Here is a 13,135-nt window from a genome sequence, read left to right as displayed (position 1 = left end):
ATGCTGAGACATCTGCTATGTGCTGACAGGTGCTGCAATTAGTGACATAATGTATCAAACAACACAGATATTATTTACCTAACACATGTGTCACGCCATAAACCAACCGTTAATTCATGCTGGGGTGATTCAAAACTGATACGCACTTCCTTGTGTATCTTTACATAGAGTCTAAATGAATGAGCAAAATACTGATAAACCACCTCCTTCACTGATTTCATCACCACCACGCGCACCACAGCCGATGTCATCGTCACCACCACGCACACCACAGACGATGTCATCGTCACCACCACGCACACCACAGACGATGTCATCGTCACCACCTCGCGTACCACAGACGATGTCATCGTCACCACCACGCACACCACAGACGATGTCATCGTCACCACCACGCACACCACAGACGATGTCATCGTCACCACCACGCATGCACCACTGACGTTAGTCACCACCATCCGCACCACAGACATGGTCATCACCACCACCTCCTCCAGTGATCATCATCTTGTCCTGTCACAGTTCTCACCTCTCCTGTCGTCTGTCAACACCCTCACCTCTCTCCCCTGAGTCATAGCAGCCAGACATGCGTCTTGCTCTACTCAGTGGGCAGAGCTTGCCTGGGTCTCGCCCAGCTGCTTCTCTCGCTCCTTTGTTGTCCTTACCCAGAAAAGGGCTGTATAGCTGACAGCATTAACCTGAAGGTCGCCAGTTTGCATTCCAGGGGGCTCTGCTACAGCAGCATTTGGCACAGTACTCAACCTGGACTGCCGTAGTAAAACACTCTACTGCGTGAACGAACCAAATGGCACACCAGAAAGCAGTGAAATAACACTAATTAATTATTATTATTATTATTATTATGACAGTAACAGACAGGCAAACACATTATTTTTAACATGCTTCTGTCTATTTCAGTCTAGACAGGGTACAATTTCATGATTTCCTTGGCACCCCCACGGCTGCACATTTAACGAAACCCCTTCTCCCTAAGTACGACTCACTACGGCTGCTCATACAGCCTGCAGATTTCCAATCACAAGTCAGGATCCTTGGCCACTGAGCCACCTGTTGCATATTCTCTCCAAGTAGGAGAATTTTCCTGGAGAACTCTGGGTAACGGAGACAGCAGCTATATTACTTTCTGGTGCCTCTGTAGTGCAGTTTTCATATAGGGGTAACAAACATTACATTAAAATAAGACAGAGAGCCTAATTCGCTGATCATGAGTCATTACCACTGAGAGTTAAACCTACTCAAACGGCTTCATCTCATCACTGCTACACATTCACACTTAAAATTTCATTACTGTGCTTAGAGGAAGGATCTAATAGCCACTTAACGGTTGAATTTACTGAACATTAAAGGAGGAGGGGGCCTGGTATTTAATACTCATAAATCCCACCACTAAGTGCACTGAGATACCCCAGGAAAGATTAATGGAGCATTACATACAAAAAATACCGGGTACATTTATACTGTAATAAAGAATAACGCAAATGGAACGGTATCATATAATGAATTTATGTCACATACATAAACACTGAAAGCCAGCAGCAACTGCAGCAAACTATTTAAAGATGTGTGAAAGTCAAGCGTTAACTTCCAGCACGTAGAGCAGCAGACAGCCTGGCACAGCGTATGGCAGAGAGCCGCTTTAACCCCTCGCGGACCACCAGAGGGGTCAGAAAGACAGGCCTCAGGGCCAGGGGTGCATATGGGGCGAATCCCTGGGGGAATGACAGAGGAATGAGGAGCGCGCATCTCTCCCCTCTCGGGCAGTACGACACGGATCTAGGTACATGGTGAACAATAGGAAACAAAAAAACAAGATACATGGTCAACAATATACAATAAAGAAAACAGAGCTAGACATATAATGATTTGGTGTCCTCTATTCAGATCCTCGTATTCAGGATGTTTTTAAAGCAGTCTAAAAATCCAGGCAACTAAAGGTCTTAAAAAAAAAAAAAAAAGATTACAGCAATATGCATTAATACCCACTTTCTCATCCTTGTCGGGTGTATTGATTGGTGATCAGTTTTTAGGCAATTTCCTTCTAAATTTTAGCTGGATTAGGGGTTCTGAATCAATGCCACCGTATCAGAAGCAGAAGGACCTAATTTCTGCTTCATATCTGTTTTTTGTTACACCCACTGAAAAAAAGCACCAGTTATGTTTAGGACATTGTGAGTATGTGTTCAGGCTCCATGCTATCAGCTTGCTTGTTTATGCACAAGCTTGTTTACAAACAAATGCAACAGAGTTCATGTTGTACGTGTCATTCATGAAATCCGCATTCTACGATGCAGTAATGGGTCATTTGCATATCACTGGTCTAGCTCCAAATCGCTAAAAGGGTTCATGCCGGATATTTATGACATCCACACTCTCCCAGCGAACAGCAACATCCTCACAGCCTCCTCCTGATAAGGTGGACGAATTATGGACGACATTCAAATTTTGTCCTTTCAAAAACCCTAACATTTAACGAGAAGTGTGTCACAAGATCTTCCTTGACGCATGATGCGAAGGGAAGTAATTACAACACACGCCGTTCCCTAGGAAACACAATTTCCAATTTCCAGTTCTGCACTGTCTGCCTTTTCAGTGGCTGGCTTAATGAAGAGGCAGTGATAGGGGGAGGCTGTGCGCACGCACACACACACACACACACACACACACATACACGCACACACACAGGCACACACGCACACACACACACGGCCTGTTCTTCAGCTTTCATATGCAGCTGAAAAACATACCGCTCGCAGAGACACGCCCCCCCCTCCGACCTGCAAGGCCCAAGATTGGGACAGTGACACCCACCTCCCTCCCCACGCCGCAGGGCCCACATCCTCTCCACATCCCTGCCCACGCCGCAGGGCCCACATCCTCTCCACATCCCTGCCTAGGCCCCCACACACCACCTTCACAACACAGGCCCTGGACCGGCAGATGCTTCCCAATGCGAAGGCAAATCTTCCCGGATTTAAGCGTCACGCAGCCATCCCGCCCGTCAGCATGTTCACGGACGCGCTCGAGTCGGGCTTCAGCTGCCATTTAGGCTGCTCACGTTGACTTCGGCCCCATCTGCGGCTAAGACAACCATGTATCTTGGCTCTGCTCTTTATGTTTCTCTCAGTGGAGCTGCCTATTATTTTATTTCTCCTCGCACGGGTCTCCCACTCAACGTAGTACGCCCACACCAGCTCCCGGGGGGGGGGGTAAAGGCGAGGCCCCTCCCTCAAGCGCGCATGCTGACAGTTGCCGGCTTCTTTCCTGCTCCACAGCTCGCAGGTTTTCTCGTGTATCGTGCCGTGATGCAGCCAGAGGAGGAGGCTCCCTGCTCACAGCCCACAAGAGACGCAGAGACGTCTAGCATCCGACTCACCCAACACACCTGGCAACTGACACAACCTGAATTAAGAACTCCGTCGCCATGGTTAAGATGATTGCTAATTCTTTGATTTGGTGAACTGTCACCTTGGTATCCACTTTTCAAATGGAATCTATAGTGATCTCAGAAACCCAAGGTGACAGTACATTAAAAACTCAAAATAAGCAGTTATATTTGATTCAGCTTCTTACTAACCATCACAGTGAGATTACAAACTGATCTGAGAACAGGTTCCAAAACCCATCACCTCCCTGACTTTGCAGTGTGTGAGAATCCGAGTGATTCTGATCTGCTTTCACCGGGTCTTCTCCTGTTTGGCTCAAATTAATCATTTAAAAATTTGATAGGCCAGCCAGGCTTTCACATCATCCAATCAAATTAAATGCAACGTCCACATTTCTAAAGCATGCATTTTGAAGCTTTATATCCCCTTTAGCACAAAGCACAGCAGAATGCTTCCAGGGCCACAGGATGTACAGCCAAATGACACCGCCCCACAGCTTGTACATGCCATCCACCCACAGCCCTTTCCCACAGCAGCACGCTCTGGCTGCGAGCTGCCCCCCCCCAGCACCGGCAGCCCAGCAAGGAGGACTGGGACACACGTACACAAAGGAAGCAGCGCATGCTGAAAGATGGAATTTGACTTGAGAGCAGCTACAGCTGTTAACTTGGAGGCAGCTGCGGAAAAAATTATGAATACACACAACACAAAACACAGAAAGGCTACGACGACGAAGCAGCCAGCGGGGTGAGACATGCTCGCTTTCCTCCGTATCCCTAAAATTATACTCGGGTGAAACGTGGCTCCCGGCTGACATATGAAATGCGGAGCTGGGCTGCAGTCGGTCCTCCACTGGCACCGTGACAGACCTGCGGCCACAGAGGGGACAAGGCCTATCCTTCTACCAGGGAGAGATGTTTTCAGAGGGGTGGGGGGGGGGAATCGGGCAGGTGAGAATGAGATTTCAGGATTTTACCGTGGCCTGGAGTGATGTTCTTTACACCTTTCCCTACAGGAAGAAATTAACTCCTCAGCTTGCAGTTACCAAGTTTGGGAGCTGGTCTGATTTTCAACAGGCTCATTGTCAGCCCGGTTCTGCTCTACTACCATTCAGGGAAAAGCCAATAGTTAAAAACCAATTTACCCTGTTATCTGGCGCCTAAGCAAGTTCTGTTATCCTAATTGGCAGTGTTTACCCAGCATGCCCATGGGGAACCCCGCACACAGGGGGCGCCAGGTAATGCCCAAGAACAGAGGCCATGCGGCCTGACTTCATTCCTCGCGGGGACCCAATGAGTCACAGCCGTTAGCACCTAGCGGCCGTGCGGAGGAGGGGAGCGCAATTCCAGCAAGCCCAGTTTGTTCTAGCGGACTTGCACGGTGACATCTGTCACATTAGCACCGCTGCCATGTCCATTCATGCGCGGAAGCTAATTTATTTATCGGTTCGATAGCAGTCCGCTCTAGTTCTGGAAAAATACATAAGTAGAGTGGCTGGTAAACAGACACACACTGAGCCTGGGCTCGGGGACTGAAAGCTACCCACTGCTGTCTTCTCATCAGTGGGGACGTTTCCAGCCTCTCAGCGACCGGATGCGCAGGCAGAAGCGAGAAGGAAACGAGGCGTTTCGCTTTGAAAAGGGAGAGCAGCAGAGGAGCGCGGTGGACAGGAGGAGGCGCCACAAGCTGCCCAGTGCGGCAGGAGCAGGAGCCGGGTGGCACGTGCGGCGACCCAGAACACCAGCTTAGACTCGGCCAGCACTCCCAGCACTCCCAGCAGCCGGAGCCCATACTCACAAAGTCAAAGTCCCCGTCCTGCGGCACCTTCCAGTTGTCAGGGAAGACATTCTTGGCTATGTGGTAGGAATCCGGCCTGTTCTGGTTGCAGTTCTCCTGGGCCTTGCCCTTCGGGTCCTGCTTGTCGAAGTAGTCCATGAAGGAGGGCCGCTGAGCCTGCTGGGAAGTGGCGTTTCCTACAGGGGAAATAAGACGTGTGGAGTAAGGGGCTGACGACCCAGCTTCAGTCCATTAGGAAGGTGCTAATGTGAAGTTTGTAGAAACATTTAATTAGACCAGGGTTCCCCAGTTACTCAAACATACCTACTAAATCTGGCAATTACTAGTGAGCTGAACAAGGCAGGTTTGAGCAGGGAAATCTGCAAATCGTGGTGCAGACTGGCCCTCCGGACTGGATGTGGGGAACCTTAATGTAGATCGTAATATGCGCTGTTGTACCAAGAGAGTCATTGGCATAGCATCAGAACACACCCAGAGGATCATCACCAAAAGTCTAGAACCATTCAGTCAGTGCCGTTTAAGCCTCGATATGTGATAGGGGGGGGGGGGGGTTTGTACCAGTCACATTGCATTTGCTCAGAGGTCACGTTACCCCTTACTGCGCCATCTGCTCCATCTGCCAGGGAAGTTCGGCGGACCATCTCACTGGCCCTAACGTTAACAAACGGTCGCCATTTGTTCCCCCTCGATGGACACTCAGCTGCAGACACACCCTTCATTTCCACAACACTCCCCAGAAGTCAAACTACACTTCAGAACAGGCCAGCCTCTTGGTTCTCAGTTGCCTGTAATTCTGCTCAGTCCCTCACAGATTGCAGGTTTAAAAGCTCTCATTTACTTCAGGAACAATCGAAAAGCACCTGTGAATGTTAATACTGTGGGTCCGGTGATCGATGCCGTTGTGGAAACAAACCGATTTGCAACTTCCTGCCACTGAACGGAAGCCAAACAAATTCAGACCGAATAAAACACACAGCCAGCCCTATTGCCGTCCATTTTAACCAACTGTGCTGTCTGCAAGTTAAAACAATACAGTGTGAATTCTGAAACTAAAGCTTTGAAGGTTTCCTGTGTGGAGCTTATATTGAATGTAGGCCGACAACAGCGCAGCCAGTCGCTCTCCAAGTGTTTTCGGAGCTGTCAGGGAGGGGCTGATAAATCACAAATACCCCCCTTCCCGAGGGCGGAGGCGTACTGGGAAAGGTCCGTCCCGCAAAAGGGCTCTCATCTCTAACGGAATCAGGCGTGATATCAGACTGGAGCAGGTGCACTTCACCGGCAGGTACACGCCACCGGCAGGTACACGCCACCGGCAGGTGCACCATTTAGTCTAGATCCATGTTGACTCCCCGTCATTCCATATTCCTGGCATTCTGACACCCCCCTCTGGTTATACCAAGTGGCCCCGTCCCACTTGAGCTCCCACCTTGGATTCTCTGCTACTATGGCTGCTTGCGGTGAGCATTTCTAGCAGAACGGCCGCGCCATTGTTATTTTATGAGCCAAACACGGTAGGAGCTGCTCACTGCTTTAGTGATGAACGCTCTGTCCTTCTGGGTGATACGTATGAAGATCAGCAGATGTTGATGAGGTTCTTGGGGCAACATTAGGCAACGGGACCGAGAGGCTCTTTAGGGCTTGTTCTCCCTGCAAATAAAACCCGTTTCTTTCTCTAGGGTCCCCGGGTGACCTGGACCTCTGCCAGTCAGATCTGATGTCCTCCCGACGGCTCAACGATCACAGCAGTCTTGCCGCAGGAGAGCCGGCGGACATATTTCAGCACACAGACAGGTGTTCGGTCTGGGAAGAACATCATCATTTCTTCCATCTGCTTCTAACTGTTCTCTCAACCACAGCATATGTAGACCATCATCATCATCATTATTATTGATACTAATAAAAATAAATGTTACAGTCCCCATACAGGACTTGCTTAAGGCTCGGACACACACAGGACAGAGCGTGAGAACAGAACTGTTCATTGCTATAACACACACACACACACACACACACACACACACACACAGTGAATAAAGCCCTCTGGCACTGACGCTCCCCCAGAACTGAGCTAAGAAACACTCCTTCCTCGCCAATGCTGCAGTGAGCCCCGTCTGCAAGGCGACTGAGACTCACGCCCGCTGCAGTGAGCCCCGTCTGCAAGGCGACTGAGACTCACACCCGCTGCAGTGACGCCACGTCTGCAAGGCGACAGACTCACGCCCCTCCTTTCTGCTGCGGCACTGTCACTGTCACAGAGTCTCCGAACCCGATGTCTCCAGCTTCAAGGGTGTGTGTGTGTGTGTGTGTGTGTTGCGACACTCGAACCTGCACTTTGGCCCTTAGCACAATCCGCACAGACAGCGGCCCACTTTTGGAACAAAGACACTGAATGCTGCCTCCATTCTCATCAGACGCTGCCGGTTTCCATTCAAGGGCAGTCGCTGGTCCGGCAACCTATTACACTGAACTAAGCAGAAACCTGCAGGTTCGAGTCAGAGCAGTTACTTTGTAACCATCAGGAATAAACAGCGCTTATGTCCTCATACATTTGCCCCCAGGCCCTCACTAACACCCGGAAAACACTCCTTTTCCAGTTTGCGGGCCAGTTTATCAGTATGAACCCTGAAATATGCCACTGTTCTGGAGGCTGCCCCCCCCCACCCCCAAAACCTTTGTGACTCATATTCCTCTCTCACCAGGCTCAGGATAAGGACCTGGATTACATCCTTTGTGTCTATCTACAATATACATTCTATTAAATTCTGCCTGCACCCCCCCCCCACCCCCACCCCCAGTTGGTACACCCTAGTTTCCACTTATTGTGTGCACAGTAGTGCCTTCTAATCACTGAGACGAGGCAAAAAACATGCATACACAGACAGACACACACACACATACACAATAGCAAATAACAGCACATTATCCTAAACAATGACAGCCAGGCCATAATGAGTGTGCTATAGGGAGACTCCGCACCCAGCTTGGTTTCCGCGGGTTTCCGCGAGTCCTGTGTCACGCCGCAGGGACAATGAGGCCTCTGAGCAGCACCCAGCAGGACCCCAGCCGAGGCCGTCCAAGTTACAGCCCGTTATTTTTTATCCAAAACAACTTAGAGGTTAAAATAGTGCCCTATACTCATTGCACTCATTGTAATGCTTTATTTTATATACACTATGCTCTGTGCATGCTTGTGTTATGCACATATACAGGCTTGAATCAGTAGTATATATACACACAACATACAAACAAAATAGTGGAAACACCCCATGAAACAGGACGTCAACTTTGAAGCATCGAAATTACAATTACAAACAGCAAAGTCATCCTTGGCTGAATGGCAATTAGCAGGTGTGTCGTCCAGCGAAAGAGTTCTGACGATCGGGACTTTGATACGCGAGTTTTCAAAGCAACATGAAGCGAGTGACAGATATCCGAAAGAGCCAAATCGTCGGTGCCAGAACTGCAGGTGTGTCAGTCACATAAAAGGCGAAACGGCTCAATTCGGAGGGCAACAGTACCAAAAATCATGACAGAACATGCTAAAAGTACACACATTGCTTGTACATACACGGACATAGCAAAATAAAACTGATTCTAATTTAAACACAGACAAACCGCAACATCAAAGTCAAAGCTCTCAGACAAGGACAGACAGACTCAGACTGGACAGACGGACTCAGACTGGACAGCCGCTAAATGCCAGAGAAGGGCAGCCTGAGAAACAAATCAGAGCCTCAACAAAAACCACGAGCGTCACAAGGCTGGAATCTACGGCAGGGCTGCCATTCGGAAAGCGCTCGTATTCAAGGCCAATGCACAAAGACACAGTGTGACGCAATATCCCACCACACACAGTGCGGGACATCAGTCCAGGATGGATTAAGGGCCGCGATAAAGGCAGAGGGAGGTGCGGATCCTTACAAGTCCTTCATATTAATCTACACTTTCAGCCAATTCACTTATTTCATTATATAAAAAAACTCACCTATAACTTTTTTTTTTTTTTTTTAATCCAAACAAAGAGCCGGATATTTTTTTACCCTCTGGTAACTAGATTATTAAAAATGCAGGTATGAAGTCGGACTTAACTGCCTTTCCCTCCCCCACTTGGCGGGTTTTAAACAGTGCGATGGCAGTGACTTTCACGAAGTGTGTGTCCCTGGCAGTCAAACCCCCCCAAATGGGGCCAGCAGGCTTACGGGACTGTCAGGCCTGTCGACACCCCCCAAGATGACCAGCACCAAACACTCCAGTGCTCCAAGTGACACACCAGCTCTCCGACGAGCTCTGTGCGCCAGCTGGAGTCACTGGTGCTCCCCGGACCCCCGGCGGACGGCCACCTCCCATTCTGAATATTTATTTATTCAAAGCAGAAATGGAGACCACACTCATTTGTCAGCCTTACATAAACAACATCACTGTGCCGTTTCTGTCCGCTTTTGACTACTGTGCGCTTTGTGAGGGGGGTTTAGACGTGGGCGGCATTTCTTGCAAGCAAAACTTTTGTTTTGTTAAATTGCAAGACAGGAATTATTCAGTTTTTCGGTTATATAATCCTTCTGGGGACAGACTAATGGCTACAGCGGGTCATTTCACACAAGCGCACAAACTCAGCTATCATTATATTAAAGTTTAATCACTTTTAACACATGCTTTGCCAGAGGGGAAGAACGTAACTTGGTCAGGGCTACAAACTGGGTCGGATTTTTGGAAAGGAAGAGCTATCCTCATAGGATTCTGAGACATTTTAAACCACAGTCTAGCTTCCAACTCTTAGTCTCTTGAGATTTGGAGACTTGCAGTTTTCAGAACAATTAAAAGCCAATTGAGGAGCTACAGCTCAATTTACACCAGGCTGGAAATTTTAAACGGAGGCCAATGAGAAACACATGGCGCAACACTCCCATCTAGTGGCAGATGTATAAACTACAGTGGGACCAGCATGTATGTGAGGACAATGTTGGGCTTCTAACATTCGTCCAACAAACTCTAAAGAAAAGGTGTTTCTACACATGGTCGCATAGTCCATGGAGGATCATCTATACATACCAATTTTGTGTAAGGTACAACAGCATGACCCAGAAGGTCCGTGCAAGGCGCAGAGCTCTAGCTCTCCAGCTCCTCCTTCATTTTGGAGTTATGGCTCTGCAGCCACACAGAACTGAATGTTGAAGCCAGAACTTTTGCCAGGCATCTGGCACCTTTCTTTGGCCCAAAAAAGTCTCCCAAATTTCAAAGAGGACCGTAAATCACCACGACGACTCTGACTGGGAGAAGTGGTTAGAAGATGAATGGATGAATCATAAATCACAGGACCGTTTAATATAAAACCCAGTCAGAATTCTTTACCCACATCTTCCCTGACTAAAATTTATGAGAAACCCCCCCCCCCCTTTCCAACACCCCCATCCCCCAAAGGAAACCAAAAAGCCATGCTTCAGTGTGGGGGTAATGACTGGAGGCTGGAATAGCCGGTGTCGGCAGACTCACTCTTCATCGTGCTGTCCTCCTCCTCCTCCTCGTCGCTGTTGATGACCATGGTGCCCAGGTCGGAGTCCAGCATGGTGCTGCCGTGTTCGATCATTGTCTGCGCTCCGTCGCTCATAGTGCCCGTGGCCCTCATGGTACCTGTGCTCTCCGAGCTGGTCTTCACCATGGTGTGGGAGTCCACCTCCACCTCCTCCTCCTGCCAAAGGCATGGCCAGTTACTCTACACAGACTCTCACGTAAAACCACCATACTGTCATTATGAGACCGGCTGGTGACATCACGATGACATCACGGTGACATCACGCTGCTGGTGACATCACTGCCACCTATCAAAGTGCTGTGCCATCTTAAAGACAATGAGGTGTGGGCACTGAAATCGCAGGGGGGGGGCTTGGCTGAGGGAATCACACGGTGTGTGTACAGAATGGGTTACGCGAGGTCCAATTAGCACCAAACCTGGCTCGCTCCATCTGCAGAGAACGTTCCAGGTCAAAGAGGTCAAACTCTTCCCAGCAAATAAATATCACTTAGTTATCGGGCGAACGTGTAGAATGAGGTTAACTTTTAACCACGCGTCACAAAGCAGTGGATGAGAACCGCAGAGTACCTACGGTCATAAGCAGATCACCGAGAAGCACCAACACGGTGACTCAGACTCTCTAACAAGATAACGATAAGCGGAGAGTCATCCAAGGCTGATGACAGGGACAAAATGGCCGTTAATGTTTAAATCGTGAAATACAGGCATGCCTGCGTGTGGTCGGGCAGACCTTCCCCAAATGTTGCCCGCAGGTCGTGACGCCTGCCTCTCTCCCTCTCACACCCCTACCGACGCCGTGACTCCTCACCTGTGATCCGACTGCAGTCCCGTTCGATAGGGCTCCATTTGGGAGATCCCCTCTCCCCTAACGAACCCCCTAATGCTCCTCTTTCTCCCTCCATAATCTGGAGACCGCTGCTCCTGTCCCAGTTCAACACTTGGCTGGTGATTGATTATCATCAGGACCCCCCCTGCAGGCCGATGCTGCCCCACGCAAAAAAAAAAAAAAAACACTGGCAATCTAATCGATGCATCCCACCAGAGAACAGAGCACATCAGTTTTCCGACACGTGCAGGGCAGGGCCTCCTGTCTGCCTGGGAAAAGCATTTAACGGGCATTAGGACAGTCAGACTAGACTTCCAACAAGCCTAATTAAAGCACAAATGGGCCACAGGAGAAAGGGAAGCTGGGTGGGGGGGGGGGGGACGACAGGCACACGTTTCTGGTGCCGTTCTGCGTTTAACAGTAAGTGATGAGGACAGCGAGGTCTCCAAAGACACAGAATGGAGGAGGTGGCGGAGGGGGCATGCCCTGGGTAGCCTTGGCAAACAGAGCGCCATGGGGAGAGCCGTCCACAGTCACATGACGTCAGCGTGAGATTTGTACGACTCGGCCTCACAGCGGCGCGTTAAAACAGTGCGGACAGGAAGCCGGGACATCCATCACGAAGCTGGACGGGGCACGAATCTGCAAGGAACCGTAAAGCGCCCCCCCCAGCTGCGAAAGTGCGGCTGACAGCTTGGCTCCCCCACAAACCGAGCCGAGGGGGGGACCCTGGCCTCGTCGGGTTTGAGGGATCAGCTCCACCAACTGGCCTGGCATGACAGAGATCCCAGAGATGGATCCTGCGGCAGGGCGGCTCACGGCTGATGCGCTGACGGCCAGGCTCCCACCCACAGACTCCCCTGCCAGATCGCGGAGTCAAATAAGGTGATCACTCCCAGAATGCAGTTCTGCTGGGGGGAAACGCGAGGGGTACGAAATGTGCGTATATCCTGCAGAATGTGGGTACGTTATTGCTGCAGTGGACACACAATGCACCACTGTGTGCTGGGGGGGCGGGGGGGGGGGGGCGGAGAGAAACTCAATTAAGGCTGAGCTCAATTACACACTCAGATGTTTTTCTTTAAGAAAAAAACATTTCATGCTGTTCCAAACCACTTCCATTTATCTCCGAGAGCGAATCGCATTACAGGGCCAGCGCACGCATCTGAACCGGTAGCGGCGGAAGCAGGCTGAGCCTAACTCCTAATTGGTCATTTCCACAGGAAGCGGCGGTCTGTTAATCCCGCTTCCAGGTCGGGGGGCTTCGCCAGGCTGCCGGGCCTCGGATTCCGGTCACATCTGGGGGGCAGGCCGGGAGCGGCGCTCCATGGGTCACAGGCTGATTGCAGGGGAGAGGCTGTTTGGGGAGGGATTTTACAGCAGATACTGAGATTGTGCATTGGGGGGGGGGGTGCTGCTCCGTAACCAGCTCACCTGGTGTAAATCAGGCCCTAATTACGACGTGAACTGCAGGCCACACTTACTCAGCTGGGAACATGCTCTTACATGGGGTGTGTTTCCAAACATCACTGATCACTAAGGGGGGAGCAAATCAGGCGTAAAGGGCTACATGGCCCT

General features: G+C 50.1%; 1 protein-coding gene across 1 annotated transcript in view; it reads right to left on the bottom strand.

The window, feature by feature from the left end:
• stk3 (serine/threonine kinase 3 (STE20 homolog, yeast)) overlaps positions 1-13,135 on the bottom strand; it is a 54,964-nt gene that overhangs the window by 10,956 nt on the left and 30,873 nt on the right. The window contains exons 9-10 of the mRNA XM_023814201.2: positions 10,692-10,887; positions 5,202-5,377 (exon numbers count right to left, since the gene is read on the bottom strand). Coding sequence (XP_023669969.1) covers positions 5,202-5,377; positions 10,692-10,887 — 372 coding nt within the window. The remainder of the gene's footprint in view (positions 1-5,201; positions 5,378-10,691; positions 10,888-13,135) is intronic.

This window comes from Paramormyrops kingsleyae, chromosome 9 (assembly GCF_048594095.1).
Source record: "Paramormyrops kingsleyae isolate MSU_618 chromosome 9, PKINGS_0.4, whole genome shotgun sequence".
NCBI classification, from domain to species: Eukaryota; Metazoa; Chordata; class Actinopteri; order Osteoglossiformes; family Mormyridae; genus Paramormyrops; species Paramormyrops kingsleyae.
The sequence above is the reverse complement of the archived record's forward strand: the minus strand, read 5'-3'. Positions and strand labels throughout refer to the sequence as shown.